Source organism: Danio rerio, chromosome 3, assembly GCF_049306965.1.
Source record: "Danio rerio strain Tuebingen ecotype United States chromosome 3, GRCz12tu, whole genome shotgun sequence".
NCBI classification, from domain to species: domain Eukaryota; kingdom Metazoa; phylum Chordata; class Actinopteri; order Cypriniformes; family Danionidae; genus Danio; species Danio rerio.
The window spans coordinates 23,956,049-23,975,896 of record NC_133178.1 but is presented as its reverse complement, the minus strand read 5'-3'; the positions used below and the strand labels follow the sequence as shown (position 1 = coordinate 23,975,896).

Genomic DNA, 19,848 nt, shown 5'->3' with positions numbered 1-19,848 from the left:
ATATTTTTCAGAGGAGAAATGAATCATTGCTTTTACATATAATTCATGTAGAAAGTGAATTGTTTTTAGAATTATGTATTTATTGAGAAAAATAAAATCAGACTTTTTCTTCTTTGCAAGTCATGTTTTCTATAAGCATCATTCCAAAATTATTATTAATCTCTGGTATTGCAATTATGATGCTATGAACTATTTTCATTCACCGCTAGAGGGTGTAAGATTAGCAGTGTTCATTTTCTCTGCACATCAATTAGCCTGGATTGAGGGAACTGTTCACTCCAAAAAACAAAAACGCATAAATGTAATTATTATGATGATAATAATAAAATAAATCAAGAAGTAAAGCTGTAGAGGCATCAATCATTTATTTTCCTTTTGGCTTAGTTAATTTATTAATCAGGGGTCGCCACAGCGGAATGAACCGCCAACTTATCCAACATACGTTTAATGCAGCAGATGCCCTTCCAGCAGCAACCTAACACTGGGAAACACCCATACACTTTTACACACATACACTACAGCCAATTTAGCTTACTAAATTCACCTATAGTGCATGTCTTTGGACTGTGGGGGAAACCAGAGCTCCTGGAGGAAATCCATGCCAACATGGGTAGTCATGCAAACTCCACAAAGAAATGCCAACTGACCCAGCCAGGAGCTCGAACCAGCCACTTTCTTGTTATGAGGTGATCTTGCTACCCACTGCACCACCATGATGCCTTGTTTTTTTTTTAAATAAGTTTCAATATTGTATTACATGTTTCTCCCTGAAACTGTGGTAATTGAGACATTCATAAACTCCAAGTCAAAGGTTATACATTATTAAAGAGTAAAAAAAAAAAACAATCAATAAAAAACAAATTAAATTAAACCAACTAAATTAATAAACACCACGTCCATTTTTGGATGAACTATGCTTTTAACACCTAATATTTAATTAAATACTTGATTTGATACTTTCTAATTATATAATCAGTTTGATAATTATTTATATGCTAATTAAATGTTTCCGATAAAGTTAACAAGTTAAAATGTAATGTTAATGTATTAATTCTCTTTTCTAGATTTATTTTTTTTGACCAACAGCTTTCAGACGTCTGATCAGTGACCCGAAATCGACCAATTGTATATGTCCTTTAAATGGGCGGGACTTGTTGTCACGACGCTCATTATCGTCTGTAAACTAGTTGTTTGTAGCAAAGACGGTAGGTAACAAGGAGAAATTGCTTGCCACTTGATATTAGTATGCTTACACAGTTTTTAACGGAGTTAACTGCCAAATGAAGACCAACAGCAGAGCTTAATTTGAGAACCCGACTTTCTGAGGGGAATTTCAAAAGGCTCGGTAAGTCAATTAAAGAAAAACTTATATCAGCTGGTTTTATGATGGCCGCCGCTGCCAGTTTTATTTACGTTAAGCTTTGTTTGTCTTTTTGGAATGTTAAAAAAAGGATTAACGTGACGACCTTTATATACATTTGCGCTGATTTTGTTTAATAATGATATTTTCCCCCTAAAGCAGATATTTTGTTAGAAGATGATCCGTACGATGACGTTAATGAATGATGGTTTAATTTTACTTTTAAAGTTAGTTAACCCAAAAGTAAGATTTTGTGATTTATTCACATCCATGTTACAAATAAATACATTTATAGCAAAAAAAGTTAATAAATAAAATATAAATCAAGGCAGATCACATGGTTTCAGTTGAAAATGTTTTCAAGATTATATGATCAAGCTCAACCAAATCTATTTGATGCTTGAAGTCAAACCTCAGTTTCTTGCACAAGCTCATGAATTAACCTCATTGGCTCTTAAGCATCCAGCAAGCATTCCCTGATTACATTTTTAATTCTAAAATTTGATGATCAATAAATAATGTTTAATACAGTAATATTTAGCCTAATACAAATAGTGCATATGTTTATCATAAAAGGACAGTTTCCCCCCAGTAATTAACTTTAGGGACTAAAAACTCACTGACTCACTTTGGTATAGCCTCTTTATTATTTCAGAGCTGAAATACCAAAGGTAGTTTTTTATTAGATAATGTTGTAAGCAAGGGGTGTCAAACTCATTTCCTGGAGAGCTGCAACCCTGCACAATTTAGCTCCAACAAACTTAAGCTGAGGTCACACTGCACTTTTCTCCCCACTGACTTACATTCATACGTACACGAATGCGTCAGACCGGAAACGCAAGGTCGTGCGTCAAGTTTCGCAGTTCGCTGCGTTGAACTCTGACCTGCGAAATCGCATCAAGTGACTGCATGAGATCAAGCGAGGATCAAAACATGACTTCCGTTTACAGAAATTTAACACATGGTCCTATCGCTGGTTTTTTTAATTGTCTAATAATCTTTTCCCACTCCTTTTCGCAGTGCCTCATGACAGAATTTCGCAAGCTTAAAATCTTGTGTGACTGCAGCTTTCCCTTTAGGTTTCAAACAGGCCTGAAGGACTTAATTAGTTTTATCAGATGTGTTTAATTAGGGTCTGAACTAATCTGTGCAGAGCTGCGGCCCTCCAGAAAGTGAGTTTGACACCTGTGCTATAAGTTAAAGTAATTTACTTCTATTCTGATGAGAGAATGCAGTGACATTGCCCAGGTTTAAAGGGCTACTATAATGCAACATCAACCTTTGGAAGCTGTTTGGACTGAACTGTGTGTATGTTAAATGTGTCCACTGTCATATTGTAGTGATATAAACAGTTTTTTTTTCTTGACGTTAAAATAGAATCCATATCCAAGTGATATTGAGGCCCTCCGCAACATGATATAGTGTGGTTTCCCCACCCACCAAATTGACAGGAGCATATTAACATGTCTCCTTAGTAACGCATATTAAACATGTCCACAGAACAGGATTTGCAAAGAAACTGGGATTAAAATATCTGTTCCAACTCTCTGTAATCAGTTCCACCCCAAGAATGAGTTTTACAGGTGTACTATGTTTTTCAAATAGTGCATGTTTGTAATAAAATAATGAAGGTGAAATCTCTGTAATTTATAACTGCTGGAATCAGCACATTTGCATGAGTACAACTGCATACTAGCATAATGTTTCAATCATACAACAGTTCTGGTATGTGAATGTTAAATCTGGATTATTTTGTACAGTAGCATAATGGATATCCAGCAGTGTATATTAACTTATATGTTGTCTCATTCTCTGCATGTAAACATAGCGCAAATATAAATGTGTGCGTGTGTGTTGCGAACTTTGAAAGGGCATTTGTGTGTGACTCATCATTGCAGAAAGGCTTGAATAAACTCCACAACAAATGCATCAAATAATATTACTTGGTATTTTGACTAAAACTGAATCTTTGCTTCATTTGGATCTGTCTCTGTCACTGACTGCTGTTAATATGATGCAACAAAGCAGGAGAAACGAACAAGCACTTAGAAATGGTGGGCAGGGAGAATCTGCTCATTTGCATTTAAAGGCACAGGCTACAAAAAACAGCTACAATGTCCTCCAACCCCAAAATTGACATATTCAACGGGGGATCTGATGGGTATTTTGAGCTGAATCTTTTCAAACACCTAAGTCATATCTTAGATCTTGTGAAAGGAGTAAATTAGGATCCCTTTAACAGTCACTGTAATATAACAGATCTTCCACTATATGACTTATTCTTTAAAATCCTGCCATGATGTCATATTTGTAATGTCTTTATGCATAAATAGAAAAAAGATGTGTTCATTCAAATTAAGGGGTTAAAAGATATTGTTTATTCTTATTCATAATGTTTGCATTTGAGCATGGACAGATTTTAAAAGAAAACTATTGATCACTCATTTAAGTCAACGTCAGTGTAGTTAAACCTTTATTGCAGTATTTAAAATCAACAAAAATGGCTAGACATTCATACAGACAGCCTTTTAACATAAAGCACCACTGAGTTGTTTGTATACACACACCCAAAACCTTATAGTCAAGTATATTTCAAATACAAATCACTTCAAGCGCCTGACTGCTTTGGTACCAGTGCATTAATTTTTATTCTCTGCACCATTTCTTGTTTTTTTTTTTTTTCCCAGCACCGTATTTAGTTGTTCTTCATTCTCAGCACCATTTTTTTTTTCTCAGCACCATTTTTTTTTCAGCATAGTGTCTTTATTTTTATCTCATCTCTTCATTCATGAGATAGAGATTTTATATTCCAGACTGAAGCAAAACCAAGTTCCAGCTTGTATTGAAGACTTTTTAAAGTTAGAGTTGGTGGCTTGTGGTTTCAGATATTTAATCTCATTCTCCTCAATGTTTCAATCATGCGAGTCCCTCTAAAGTGGATTGTTGCTACTGAAAACGGAAAGCCACATACATCCTGTTTAAACATCAACAAAAAAAACCCCATCCCTACAATAAACAGAGCCAGACACACACAAACACACACACTAAGCAGATTTCCTCCACATGCAGTTAAGCACCAATTCTGTAGTGTAAAATAGAACTGATCGAAATCTAATCACAATTTGAAGTGTTGCGATTAGCTATTAGCTAATGGCAAGGGCCTGCAATATGAAATATAGTTGTATTGTTTAATTTCTCCTGCCCAGAGCAAATGCATGACTGCCATCTGTGTGTGATAGTCTTATAGCAACTGAGTGAGCTCAATCGAGTTATAAGTGTCTTGTTGAAAAATCAACTAAAAGCAGTGATACTCAATCTAGTAGCAAGTGTAACAGCAAAGTACAATTTCAGAGTTGTTTCAGGCATGTTAGTCTGCTGGGTGTTCTGTATTTTTGTAATTTATAATTATTTTTGTTTTTATAATAAGCTACACTATCTCTCTAATTTGAGTTCAACTTGTTTACAGAAGGGTAAGGTCAGTTTATTTGTAATTATGGTTTGCTCTTGAGAAAAATTTGTGTTTCATTTCTGAATATTTCAAAATAAATTTGAATAAATGTTTAATTAAGTTCATATCTTTTCATTTGCTTTTTTTAACTAACACTCACTGCATTTTAAGTGTAAAAAGCTACGATACAGATTATTGAGCTGAAGCTTGACTACAAAATTAAATCGCAAATCAAATCAAAGTTGCAATATCTGTCAAAAAAAAAACGCAATTAGATATTTTCCCAAATTGAACAGCCCTAGTGTAAAATATTTCACTTATGTCCTCCTAACAATAATCCAGAATAATCCCAATCAGTCTAATTTAATGAATTCTTTCCAAATAGAGCTGTTTAAGGTATCTGAAATTGTATTTATGCAATATAAATCACAGAAAAACAAAATATTGCAATGTCAAATTTTTCCAATATTGTGCAGCCCAAAATCAAAAGTAACTGTAAATAAACGTATGTTCCAAAGGTTTTCAACATCAGAGAATCCTAAACATTCCCAGTCTAATTTCTAATTTGATCAATTAGTTGTTTCTTGAACAGTAAGTGAGGATATTAAAATAACTGCTTTATGAACACGTTCTAAAGACTGAAGTAATGGCTACTGAAAATTCAACTTTTCCATTACTGGAGTAAATGCAAAATTGTAACTTTTAATTTTTCTAACCACAAACCTTTGAACAGTATATTAAACATGCGTTTTCACCCTCAGGATGCGAAAATAGGCTTGCATTTAGATCCCAATTTTTTTGCAGTTACAAAGCAATCCACTAAACACCATTCAGAGTGCTCTATAGCAACCACTTGCTTCAAAGTAATAAGTAATAAACTTGTTTTGTTATGGCTACAGTGGTCTGCTGCAGGACTGAATGGTTTAGCTGCAGTTTCTGATCAGATAGTATTGTCAGACAATGTAAATAGCCTATCAAAACTAAAATAAACCAGCTACTATTTTTCAGACACCGCTGATAGATTTTAGAAAGATCTTGTCTGAACACAGACCTAAATATCTGGGCTACATCAGTGGTCCTCAACTGGTTTGCAACTGATTTCAATCTGCAGATCAAATCTGGCTTGTAGGAGTGAAACTGAAATGTCTGACAGATTTCTTTTTTACTAACACATCTAGTTCTGCTTTACTACTCTGTTAAAATCCTGGGTTCCACACATCGCTTTAAATTAGACAACATGAAGGAATTAAGTTAACTTATTAGTTAACTTATAGTTAACCCCCCCCCCCCCCCCCCGGCCAAAAAAAAAAAAGCTTGTTTCAGCTCCTTGTAAATAAGCATTTTGAACAAGCAGCACACATTATTTTTTGACAAACTACCAATTTTTGCATTTTTCTTGTTTCATTGTCTTTCTCACAATGCAAAACTTTGTTGTTGTTATATTTTCTTTGAATACATTTTGACATTTTTTGTTTTTGTTTTGAATGTAAATTAGGGTTGCACAATACTGGAGAAATATACAAGTTGTTGTTGATTATTGTGATTAATTCTATTTCTTACAATATAATAGCTCTATTGAAAATTGCTATTATTACTAGATATGTTTTAAAACCCTTTATTTATTTAATGGTCATGAAATAAACAGGTAAATCATATTTTTAGGATCTGATTTAGAATACAAAACTGTTTCGCGGTTCAAACATTTAGGGGTCCAAACATACAACCGGCCAGACCAGCGCAATCCTAATTTTCACCTCGTTGTTTGAATAGTAAATCTATTAGCACCACTTTGTGAACTCATGGGTGTGCTGGACTAAAATAATAAAAGTTATTATTTTATTAGTAGTAATAGTGATAATGGGCATCGTTGGTGCGTTGCTCTTTTAAAGAACTGAATTAGACTGCGCCATTGACCATTTCAAAGCAGGTCCAAAGTTTAGCATAGATTGCGTTTGTTATGTACCTATGTGGGTTTAAAAGCCTACAAAATGCTTAATACACACAGGGTATGCAGCATTACACAAATATCTTTACATATGAATAAAATTATTAAAGGATTACAATGTTACAAAAATTATTATTTTATACATATAAAAAACACTACCACCACCACACTACCATGCCTCATCTCAGGGGGCTTTTTTAGTTTATTTATGACAATTTGCATTTGTATAATGTTATTATTATCAGCAGTATTATTTATTTTATGCATATTTTTATTTGTTTTAATAAAAACGAGTTTAGATTTGTGCACCTGTCAGGTTTTGGAGACGAATGCATCAAGCCATAGAATAAGATGTATGTTTGGATCTAATCATTTTATTATTCATTATATATACACACTTTACTGTTGTTAAATTATTTGTTTGCTGGAAATTAGAACTGTATTTAGATCTTTGCGCTTAACAAACAAAATTAAATATGTAGGCTAATATATCTTCAGTGGAGTGCGTACAACACCATTTCCTTATCTCAAAAGTAAATGAGTAAAGTAAAAGTAAAAAAAGAGAAAGGCCAAATGGAGGAGGCTCGTTCTTTATCCTTGCGCTGCAAATTGTCTGTTTAACTGTTTTCTTGCTAGTGAAGCATTCGGTTTTTCCACTTACAAAGTCTGCGATGTAAAAAGCAAACGCTCCATGGTGTGACGCAACTGACCCTTAAAGTGAATGTGAGATGAGACTCTGATTGGTTTAATGCACGTTATGCATAAAACACACCTCATTAAGAGAATAAGCACAACACTGTTAGACCATGTGCCGGGTCACAGAGCATATTTTTCTGTCCTTAAAATTTCAAAAGGGGACTCGGAAAAGCTCTGAATACTGTTGCGCCCTGCGCTTAAGACTTTGCGCCTAGACTGTTAAAATAGAACTCTTAGTCCTTAAAAAACTGAGTTAAACCTCACTAGATATCCTTACTCTGATTGGCTGTTGTCATTTTTCTTTCATCTTGACTCCTGCCATTGGAGTTTATTTTTTAGCTCTGGGTTCACCTTTGGGGCAATCTAGTCAATAGCAGAACAGCAACTACTGGGTATCTGGGGTTAAAAATAGTAAGGCCCCATCTGATTGGTCAAACTTAGATAAATCACCAATGCATGAATGTCCTTTATCCCATATTATTGCAAAATACTGTATATTGTGCAGCCCTAATTGTAATGATGATAGTATTACACAACCTCAAAAGTTGACTTGAGAAAGTTGAGCTTGTTTTGTGTGGCATAAAAAAACATTAGTTGTTTTTTTTGTTTTTTTTTACTGTTTACTATCATTACTGTAACAGACCTGTGACAAAAGCTGTGCCACATGTATGTGCAAGCTAGCATTGTCAAGTATCCATGATTAAACCTATTAAACCGCAGAACGCCACAAAATGTTTTGTTTTTATATTAATGAGATAGTTAAGTACTTTTGCACAAATAGGAGGTCAGCTTTCAAGAATATTACCAATTTAAGCAATGCAAGAATTTCTAAACGAAGCAGAACATTTGTGCGTTTCAGAGTGTTTTGTTCCTAAACGATCTGTTTTAAGACCTACTTTAAATGAATCATTTAATTAATCGCTTATTTATTCGTTTTCATTAGGCATATTTTCAATTTGTAGATTTAGTTATTGCGAGGTGTTTGGCACGAACAAAAGTGAAGAGCAGGGGGCGGGGGGCGGTAGAGAAGGGGGATTAGTAAAATGAGGTGCCGGATCAGATTTTAGAGGATCCGGCACGTTCCGGCACAAATTAAGCCCTGGATATAACCAAGTCAGGCTCATTCTGATTACGTACCCTGTATATAAATTTCTGGAGAGAGTAAAATGTGTCCCAGGAGCTATGTTTTTAGTGTTTTATTTTTAGCAGTTTTTGTTTTTGTGAATTCACTAGAGGCCACTGTGTAAGCTTTTTCAACATCTCTAGCAAGTGCCTTTTGCACTGTAGTTCTCAGATTCGAACCCGCGGTCAACTTCGCTCTGTGTCTCAAGTCTGCTGATGTACATGTTTAGCTACTAGACAAGCTGGTAATAGCGGTAAAGTCATCCATACAGAGGTAAACAGTCAGCTGGTAAGCATGAAATGCAACGGCATCATATCACCCTGTAGTGATCGTTTTAAAGATGAAATGGAGCCATCTGTAGCTCTGGCTATAATTTGTGATCTCCACAAATGTATATTGGGTTACGTTTTTAGATTAAACCTGTGTTGAATATAACGTTTTAAAAACTTCTCAGATACTGGCAGTTGCAATGGTCAGATGGCCGTCTAGCAGATTTTTAAACAATCTAGTATTGTGCCGTAAAACTTTATGATTAGTTTACTGTGTGCTCACAATGGTAATATAAATATTACAATAGCTGAAATGTTATTTTACAACTTCTTCTACCTGAAAACTGTCAGAACTGATTTACCAGTGTTTTTTAAAAAGGTCCTGTTCACACATCATGTCCATACCAGTAATGACCTCATGCGTGAAAGGAGCTGCTGAGTCCTGTGGTTTTTCTGCTTTGCATTTGTTTGACTTTTTCCAGAAATATAGCTAATATGAAATGCTTTTCAGCTTTGTTAAATTTGCTCATTTTCAAACATCTTGTTCATAATCATCATTTTTTGCTCTCACTCCATATCTGGTTTGATGAGGTATCCATTAAATGTGATGTAAATATCCACATCGTCACTGTAGATGGCGTTTTCCCGCTCATGTTTGAAGAGCCGGACCCAGACCTCGTCACTCTCCTTCAGAGGTAGCATGACGCTCTGGCTCTGCATAATGGAGCGGTCACTGGGCTGTGCGTAAATAATGGCCTTCGTGTTGTCATTTTGCATGATGTGCAGGTATGTCTCCTTGAAGTTCCACGTGTGAATGTTCACATTGAAGAAGTAGATCCCTGCTATGTGGCAACGGAACTTTCCGGAAAACATGTCAAAGTGTTCAGGGGTGTTCACGAAGATGTTATCAAAGATCAGGGCCTGATAGTGGTCGACGCTGTGAAGTGACTTCCTTCGGCCCACTGAGAAAGCAGAATGCTGAGCCTTGCAAGCATCACCTGGAGCTCCTGCCTGACCTTTATCTCCTTTGGGGCCTTCAAAACCCTGTTGTCCTTGAGGACCCTCAATCCCAGTCTTCCCAGGAGTTCCCCTTTCTCCACGGTCACCCTTGTCACCTCAAAGTGTGAGAACAAGCAAACATGTCAGAAAACAGAAAACTAAATGAGACGTGCATTAGGCTGTTGTTCAGATAACTGTAACTACATTTTCTGAAAGTTAGACTCAAGTTTTTTTTTTTTTTACAAATGTATACAAAATATGATATTTATAAATTATTAATGCATTAAATAAGGTTTCAGAATTAAAACTTTATTGTAAAATGTTATCTTCTAAACATTCAAACTCATAAAATGCTCAAAATGCAGACAAAAAAAGTCTCCAAAACCTCAAACCACAGCTTCTAAAATGTTAAAAACTTTGGCTTACTTTTTTTCTGCCTATTGTTTTTTTTTGTCAACACACAATTTTGCCTCTAATTGTGAGCTTGAAATTTCCAAAGAGCACATTTCCTGCAAACTTAATTTCTGTGTATATATAACAAACACGTGTGCATGCACAGACACATAGAACAACTCTCATATGGTTCCCGCCACATCAGCACCTTTCCTGCCAGGTTTGATACTTCCTGTCCACCAAGCAGGCCTCCAGTGGAGCAGAGATTTCTGAGCCAAGAGAGGTTAACTGAGGCTCAAGGAGAGGAAGAGAGCAGCTGAAAACACGCATTTACATCATCCAGCTGCATTTCCCTGTTGAATTACAGTCATGCTCAGTTTGAAGTTTAGATCCAATATCCTGCATGCAGTAATAGATTTGGAAATGGAAAAAACTGAAATCCAACAAGGATCAATGAGGTTAATATTTGGCGACAATGAGATGTATCTTGCTATAGTATCTCACCTACGGATGCTTCAAAAGTTTAACTGTTGATTTTGCAATGGTATCATTGAGCATTTAGGCTTACCTTTGGAAACTGTAGAGATTTATTTGTGAATGACAGGCTTGTTAATTCATTAGCAGCATGGTTCTTTTAGTTGTGTGGTAAAATACTGTTTGAAGATTTTCATGTACCTTTGAGAATAGTCATATTGATGTATGTGCGGACCTCAGGCATTGCAGGCATGCCTTCTCTTGTGGATGCAGAGTCATCTAGTGGTGGGAGGTGGTCACAGCATCGACGGCAGGGTGGCTGAGGTACAGAGACTACCAGATGCAGAAACAGACAGGCAAGCAGGAGGAACCCAAACATGGTGTAACCTGAGAACATATGGAGTTACAGTCTTAGAGAGTCAATCTCAAATCACTTCTGCAGCCTCCCAATCAGTAAGGAAAAATCCTTACCATCCTGTTGACTGCTCAGTTATTTTCAACTATTTATTTACTTGTACAGCAGTCCTTCTCAAGTGCGCAGCAAAAGCGAAAGTGACCTGCGTGAAGTGTGGGTCTCAATACACTTTCGAAGGAACACTGGAGCGGTCCAATTGTGGTGAGAACTTGGGGGGCCCGGGGGTAACCCACGCGAGCACAAGAACTCCTTACACAAAGTTGAATGGCCTGGTAAGGACCAGAACCGATGACGTTCTTGCTGTGGGGCAACAGTGCTAACCACTGGGCCGCCATGCCGCCCATCTAGGTAAGGAGTAGGAGTAGGGGAGGAATGGGGGATTCTCCAAAACAAAGATGACTAATGCAATTTATTTGTGTTGAATATAAACAAACAATTTTAAGTTTAATAAACAAATTAAGTTTAATAATGTTCAACTTTAATTTGTTTGTTTAAATTCAACACAAATAAATAGTTTACAACCACCTCACATAAAAAAATTGAGTGAATCCAAGGAGTCATCTCTGAATATATATTTTTTAGTATATGAAATAAAGCAAACTATTATAAATACTATAATACTTATAATTAAATTATGAATATTCACTTTTGTTTAACAGTTTGTGTTTGTGATGTGGAAAATATCGTCCTTTAACGCACGTCAAACATTATTTGTTTTTTTGTACAAACCAACCAAAAAAAAAAACTAAAAAAAAAAACATTAAAATAAAGAAACAATTTATTGAAATTCATTACAAGAAAAGATTTTTTTTTCAACAAAATATGAAGTTAAAAATGTTTTTTCTCAATGTTCCATGCTGTTATTTTTGTATTTTTAGTCTTATCAAGTAAGAATTCAACGTAATTCCAAATTTCTGTTTAGTGAGTTGTTCTTTTTAAGAGATTTTCAAGGTCGCTGTAGCTTAATCATATTCACATGAACAGAAATGAACTGATTCAAATGTGTATTTGAAGCATCAGAAAACAAGGCACAAGTTCTACACACTTTTGCAGCCTTAATGCAGACTATTAAAATAAAATAAAGTTGTCTTGATCATTTACTGGCACAAATGTGTGAGCATTTTAGTGACTTTTCCATATGCAACATTAGCTATTTTAGAACTGTTAATGACAATACTACCATTTACAAACTACAGAGGCACGCCATTATTTTGGTGCCATAGTATTGTGGTGCCATAGTATTGTATTGTCGAAGTACCGGTAAACCATACAACCCAGTATCTATTATATTGGCCAAAATCGAATTTTCTTGCAACATTACAAACAATTCTTGGTTTAAGATCTATTCACTGAAAAGTAATATTATTTAAACAAAAGCTATCATTATGGAATTTCTGTGAAAACCTTTTCATGCATTTCAGTCAGTCCCTACTATAACTTTCCACACACTGTTATTTTTCCGCAACTGTGATACTGTGGAAGCACCTCTGTATTTATCACTGGGATCATTAGGGTAGACTGGATTAGCGTAATCTTGGAAAATAGAAAGTTTCTGGATAATGTTAAGAGTGGAATGCAGCCTGACTAATGTAGGCCCCCTCAGGACACGGATTAATGTTTCTGTTGGTCTGAGTCCAACTAGCACACAGGACTACAGCTAAACTAACAGAGTTCAGTCCATGTGTCTCTCCGCTCGACAGAATCCAGTTCATATCTGACAATTATGTCTCTTGAGAATGAACAGAAAACTCAAAGCGCTTCCAAATTCAGATCTGATCTTAATCTTCAATGTTAAAATAATATCGTCTTTCCCAGCCTAATGTATGGATATTAACCATCACTGTCTTTGAAAAGTGTAAACAGTGTTGCTGTGTTATGTTTCCATGCAATCATATAGTGCTTATTAGATGGAGACCGCTGTGCTATTATTCAAATCAACCTTTGCCGCTCCATGATTATGCTATAATCTTTTTCAGATGAACTTCCCAAAACAATGAAAACTTGGCTGCTTGTTTTATATGCAGGTCAAACATTTCTTGTTCATATCCAGGAAAACTGCAAGTGGACCTTAAATCACAGCTTCAATCAGTGGATATTAAACATCATATTACAATTGCATTCCCTGTCAGTAAAAGACATGCAATTTACTAGTAAACAGAGAAACAATAACCTTTTTACTTAGATTTACTTAACTTTGAGATCTGTTTTTTTTTTTATTATTAATTTATACATAAATTTATACTTTTATTCTGCTATGATGCATTGCATTGATTAAAACATTACAGATATTTCTATTTTTTATCAAAAAAAATCCTGAAATGTATGTGGTCTCGAAGAATATTAAGCTTCTAAAGTTTCTAAAACTCACAGACGGAAGAATATTGTCTAAACATTCAGCAAATACGTTTCACTTTAAAATGTATTCAAATAGAAAAAAATATTTTAAACTGTAATGTTTTCTAAAAAAAGAAAAAAAAGAAAGCCACTCTAAACCTTTGAACTGTTGTAGTGTATCATGTTTATATGCTCAAATCTACAATGCATTCATTTATGTTCAGTAAACCATAAAGTCTTATTCAAAGCTAGAATCAGAAGCACGTGTTGATCAACTCAGTTTTACCATTCTTAATAGAAGAGATCAAGAAGAGCTTTTTAAAGCTTTGTAAATCTCACTTGAAAATCAGAACAACAAATGGAAGAATCCCGGAAGAATGTCAAAGCCTATTCTGTACTGAAATTTGGATTGAGCTGGAGGATTTTATGGTCTTGTGGTAGGCTCTTTTTTACATCAGATTTTAACAGAACGCTGCCGAGATCACAGAAATGTATCAGAAAATAACAGATGTTACATTACATAAATTTACCAGAAAAGTTCAATTTAAGAAAATTTCTGTAATTTCACGTTCGTTATTTTACGGTAAATGTCTAATTTATTGGCTGCTATTTTATGTTTGCTTGTTTCCAGCACCCTGGCTGCCAGAAAAATAAAATAAAAAATATATAAAATATATAAAATATATATATATATATATAAAATTAATTAATTAATAACAAATTAATTATTTGTAGCCTACCGTTTCAACTACCTGACCCGCATGGTCTTTGTTTTACCCATAACCAAATCATAAATAAATAAAGTTGCACACAAATTACCACCTGTCAATCACTTTTCCGCTGGAGGTTGGTCGGTAAAAAAGGTGCACAACAAATTTCACTAAAAATTTTTTGTGTGTTTTCACTAAAATTACTAAGTACAAGTGTGAAAGTGAAAGACTGAAGCAGTGTACTGATGCTGTGATAAATTACCTGAAAGATTCAAAAGACCGAAGAGTCGTTAGATAGAGACAACATTAATTAAATATTACCTTTAACAACTATAGTGAGACACCATCCGGCGGTACATCCTTGATAAACTGTCCAACGTGCAATATATATATTTTGAGTGCAAACACAATTTTGAATAACTTAAAATAAGTGGTGGATTTGCCACGTGAGCATCATAAAAAAAGATGCACGATATGATAGACCATAGACCAAGCTAAAGATGGAAAAAGCATATTCATAAAACACCACCATCAAATAACATCATCTGTGTCCTTCAAAAATTTCTTGTCTAACATTCAATGTTCAGTACAACAGTCAGAATCACTTGCTATAATCATATAGCCTGCAGCCTCCTAATTAAAAACATGCTAACACGAAGTCCGTTTTCCCAAATGACTGTACTGTAAAAGTGCAGGCGTGTGAATCATCAACTGTGGATCTGAGCCGTGGCAGAGCATGAACGCTTTGCACATGTTTTCTTGTCTCCAGCTGTCCATGTGCTGGCAAGATGTACTTTTCTAAGCACTGTAACTAACAGATCACCTAAATGAGGCTGCACAGTTTGATCGCAAACTAGTTTTCTAAAACAAAAAGCCTAAATGAACAACTATAAAGCACAATTTCCTGTTGGTGATATTATATGCGCATGTGTGTGTTCTGTGTGTGTGTGTGTGTGTGTTCAAGCAAGACTTACAGTACTTGTAGATGTGTTTCCTGCTGCAGTCTTGTGTCTCCTGCTGAGAAGAGAAGTTGGAGAAAAGAAAAGGGAAAAATCTTCGGTCAGCTTATTTCTCCCTCCCTCACTTTTTCTCTCTTTCTCCCTCCCTTTCTTGCTTTCTAATTCACCCTCAGTGTATTTCTTCCATCCTGTTTTTCTGCACACACACATTGAGCCTCCCAGCTGATGGAACTTTCCTATTTATTGCACTCTTCCTTCTATTTTTCTTTTCTCTAATATGAACTGACAATCGGTTTAGACATTAGAAAGATTTACTTTAGCTTCTTTGAATGATTTTTTGACTGTGTTGTGAAGTAGAATATTCTTTCTAAGGTTTTTAGGTTCTGCATTAGATAGCGGTGAATGATGTGAAATTCTGCATGACTTGTAAACATAAACATTTATAGGTCCACACACAAATAAACCCACATAGAAACTCACTACATGCTTCATGTTAGCGTTGTGTGGTTTGTTTCTTGAATAACCCAGACTTTGGTCTTCAGAAAGCTATGTTTATCTTACACAAAGGAATTTCAGGAAAATAGTCAGCATAACTTACTGCTGGAATTTTTGAAGGACATAGAAGTATGTTTTTCTGTCATCGTGGAGATTTAACATGGTGTTTTCGATGATCTAACCCTGTATTTTGAAGTTTTAGACATTTATATTTAAAGGGATAGTTCACCTAAAACGACTTTACTGTTTACTCATCTCCTGGGTAAAAACCTTTGTTTTTTTCTTCTGTTGAACACAAATGAATATATTTTGAAGAAAGCTGTCCACATGGAACTATTTACATTAACAGTAGGAAAAATAATCGCTATGGAAGTCAGTGGATGCAAAAAATTCTTATTTGCAAATTCTCACAACGCAAACACATTTTAAAAACGTGCTGTATTTTCCCACAATGCAAACAAATTAATAAAATGCACTACATTTTCACAACACAAACAATTTACCAAAACGTGCTGCATTTTCCCACAATGCAAACAAATTAATAAAATGCACTACATTTTCACAACACAAACAATTTACCAAAACGTGCTGCATTTTACCACAATGCAGACAAATTAATAAAATGCACTACATTTTCACAACACAAACAATTTACCAAAACGCGATGCATTTTCTCACTTGTAAAAACAACAGAACACAACAGAAAAGTTTCAAAAGGACTCTAAACCGTGACGGATGCCGCTGTGCCATGACTACTGTTCATTGAATTTGTTGGTGATCTTTGACAGGTAAGTTTTTGTTTATTTTAATATCCTGATTCCCTTGTCTTTAGTTTTTTTTTAGCCTAAATACCCATTACCTATAGCCGGGTCTGGCACATTTTAGGGTCCCCTTAAACATTTCTGCTGTGTTCCGTGATATTTGATTATGTTGTGGGAAAATGCAGCTCATTTTGGTAAATTGTTTGTGTTGTGGGAAAATGCAACACGTTTTTTTATATGTGTATGAGTTGTGCAGCATGTGTGCTGTCAAATGGATGAAGATCTTTTCTTAATTTTCTTGTGTTTTTTGTAATATCGTGTGTTTTCTTAAATTACAGCACGTTAAGATCTTTCGGCCACTGTACGATCTGTTTGAAATGTGCATTTGTGCAATTATTTGTGATATTGTACTCTTTGCATGTGTTGATTATGGGTGCAGCTTAGTGTTTTGCTGTTTGTGTTGCTGCAAACCACTGCACTGGTGTGAATAGCAAATCTTAACCGTTTGAACCTAATAAGGATTTTTCACCGGAGAATGTCATTTGAATGAGCAATCTATGACTTTTGTTCTCACAAGACTGTAAAAAATGCAGGGTTCCACAATTGCTTTATGCTGTTTCAACACAATTTAAATAAGTTAACTGTTTTTTGTTGTTGTTGATTGAACATAAAACAATTAATTAATCCAACAAAACCCCTCAAGAATTGTGTTAATTTAGCTCATTATAAATAAGTGGTTTGAATAAACAGTAAGTGGGGGTGGGGGATATTACAAACTGATCGTAATCTTACTTGTCAGTTAGCTTATATCGCAGCACTAAACCAAGCACACTTTTAATGTTATACAGTACGTTATTTTAAAGTAGTTCATCTCAATAAGCATTGTGAATTCATTGTGTACTTCATGAATTTAGTGTGTATTACTGTTCCATTTAGATTTCATAATCAGTCTGGTCTCTAATTGTCACACTATTACACTATTCAAGTTTTACATAAAGTGAAATTGTTCTCTATCCCTATTTTAACCCCAAAATGTTATGGACTGGATCTTTAATATGCCTATTAATGGGGCAGGGGTAGAGCATCCAGAAAGAGCACACTAATATATTTCTTTGTACAGAATTGTAATGTAATTAATATTAGTATTTTTTTTAAATAATCTCTTTCTGTCCCTAATGTATTTCCTAATTTCCCCCCCTCTTTCTCTCTTCTCTTGATGATGAATGAATGATTCAGTACTATCATAATTTGATTTCTATGATAGTTGGTTTGTCTTGAAATAAACATTCTTAAAAAGTTTTGTCTAAAATGAACATTCTTCAATTAGTGGAATGTAAATTTTGATTGCCTAATAATAGCGTTGTCCATATACTGAACAGAAATTGAGACTTTTATTTTGTTCTCTATACTGGCTTTTGATGTACAGACATAAAAAATGTGTAGAAAAATATTTAATAGAATAAATTCATACCAATTTGGAACTGCTTAGTTTCATGAATAATGACAACAACATTAATATTTGGGTGAATTATTTATATACCCAATTATTAAATGGACAAATTATTCTTTTAACAAATCTTTATTGCAATTACCTTTATTCTCTTTCCTCAGCAGAGTATGAGAGATATGTTGTAGGCAGGGTTCTTAGATTCTTAGGCAGGGTTCTTAGGTAGTTTTTTTTTTTTTTTTTTTCTCTCTCTTCAGCTTTTCTCTTCTAGGCATTTAATGAAAAATGTTGATAGAAATATGTGTATCCTATTAAACAAAACTTATGATTATGAATTACACTATTAACCATACTTGTATATTTCAATACAAAATAATAATTATAAATGTAGATTACCAGACCTAGAACTATTTTCTGAAAATGAAAATGGTATTGTTTTTATAATAATAATAATATTTACATAGGCATTAGCTTTTTTGAACGTGGTATAGATTACACTGCCTACATATTCTAAGCAAATTGTGGGTATAAAGTATTTTATCTGGTTAGAGTAGAGCTTACACATGATGGGGAATACTGTATCTATACGGCATTATGTTATGCACAAATGCAGCATCTATGTAATATAAGAAGAACTTTTGAGGTTCTGTAAACATTCAATTTAAAGTGCGCCCTTGTTGCAATACACACAGTCATCTGTTTTACATTAGCACGTCTGGGTCACTGGAGGAATTCCTGTTACTTATGTAATAGTAACCACCTCATTCTCTCTGTATATGGAAAGAAAATTAGGGTCTGTCATTGACCTTTGATTGACAAAAGGCTGATTTTTGTCCTCTGCTCAACCCGTGCTCATTCCTCTCCATCTGCTTCCTCATTTTCCTTTCAATTGTTGTCCAACATTCTTCTCTGCGGTTTTGCACACATAATTATTTGCCATTAACATCAGGACCTGTGAGAGAGTTTTTTATGAAGCTTGTATTTTGGGGGGTAAGAACCATCTGTAGTATCTGAATATAAATGGAATAGTTTCAACCATTCCAATCCCATATGGATTTCTTCAGTGGAACACAAGGATAGGTATTACGCACAGAATTCAAGCTGTTGTTTACCATAAACCTCTTTACTATAAAACTCTGTAAAGCAATTTTAAAGATTGTGTGTAGGGAAAGATTTTACTGCACAGTGATTCGTAATATTTACTTTAAAGACTTTATTTTACTGCTTTGTTTTATAATGTTGTTACAAAATACGGCAAATGTGACCGGATCCATATTAATATCCACTGCTGTATTGATGTTTTTTACTGCTGTATGGATATCCATTATGTTAATGTACAAAATAAACCTGATTTAATGTCCACAAACTGAGATTGAAGCAGCGGCTTTTATAATTGTACTGACAGTGATAAAATCTGTGGTGATAAAATCGCTGTAATTCATTACAGACATGCAAAGTTTTAAAAAACGTTTTAAATATGTAATTTAATGTAATGTAAAACTCATTCTTGGTCTTGTTGATATGATTATACATGATACGAGAATGTTTATACGCAACTGTCAATCAATCAATATCTGGCGCCTTTATCTTGTGATCGGATCTATGAAAATGCAGGTGTGAGGCAGGTGTAAAATGTTTAGAAATCATTACAATGCGTTAAATTGCTGCTCAAGAAATAATTTAAATGATAGCATTTTAAAATCACTTGTGTAGCATAGTATTTTTATGGAAACCACAATTTTGAATTAATAAAAAGCAATATTTTTCATTTAAATATTGTTATATTTTTCACTCCTTTCTACTTAAAATACAGTTGAAATCAGAATTATTAGCCCCCCTCTGAATTTTTTCTTTTTTAATATTTCCAAAATTATGTTTAACAGAGCAAGGAAATTGTCACATAATGTCTGAAAATATTTTTTATATCTGTTCATTTTAGCTTAAATAAAAGCAGTTTTTAATTTATTTAAAACTTTTTTTAAGGTCAAAATTATTAGCCCCTTTAAGCGATGTTTTTTTT

The 19,848-nt window shown here is 34.4% G+C and overlaps 1 protein-coding gene and 1 long non-coding RNA gene across 4 annotated transcripts in view; one reads left to right on the top strand and one right to left on the bottom strand.

The window, feature by feature from the left end:
- The first annotated feature begins 1,185 nt into the window (after nucleotides 1–1,185).
- LOC141381198 (uncharacterized) overlaps nucleotides 1,186–19,848 on the top strand; it is a 63,227-nt gene continuing 44,564 nt past the window's right edge. For all 3 annotated transcript variants that reach the window (XR_012400985.1, XR_012400986.1, XR_012400984.1), the window contains exon 1: nucleotides 1,186–1,345. This is a non-coding gene — a long non-coding RNA (uncharacterized lncRNA). The remainder of the gene's footprint in view (nucleotides 1,346–19,848) is intronic.
- c1qtnf6a (C1q and TNF related 6a) lies at nucleotides 3,817–15,174 on the bottom strand. The gene is made up of 3 exons (XM_688410.11): nucleotides 15,141–15,174; nucleotides 10,909–11,094; nucleotides 3,817–9,956 (listed from the first exon to the last, which is right to left on the bottom strand). Exons 2-3 carry the CDS (start codon nucleotides 11,084–11,086, stop codon nucleotides 9,409–9,411), a joined length of 726 nt encoding a protein of 241 aa, XP_693502.3. The 5' UTR covers nucleotides 11,087–11,094; nucleotides 15,141–15,174; the 3' UTR covers nucleotides 3,817–9,408.

Coding starts and splice junctions, on each gene's coding strand:
- c1qtnf6a (XM_688410.11), bottom strand. CDS start 11,086: ATGTTTGGGTTCCTCCTGCTTGCCTGTCTGTTTCTGCATCTGGTAGTC. Junction 9,957..10,908: donor CAATATGACTATTCTCAAAG/GTACATGAAAAT, acceptor TCACACTTTGAG/GTGACAAGGGTGACCGTGGA.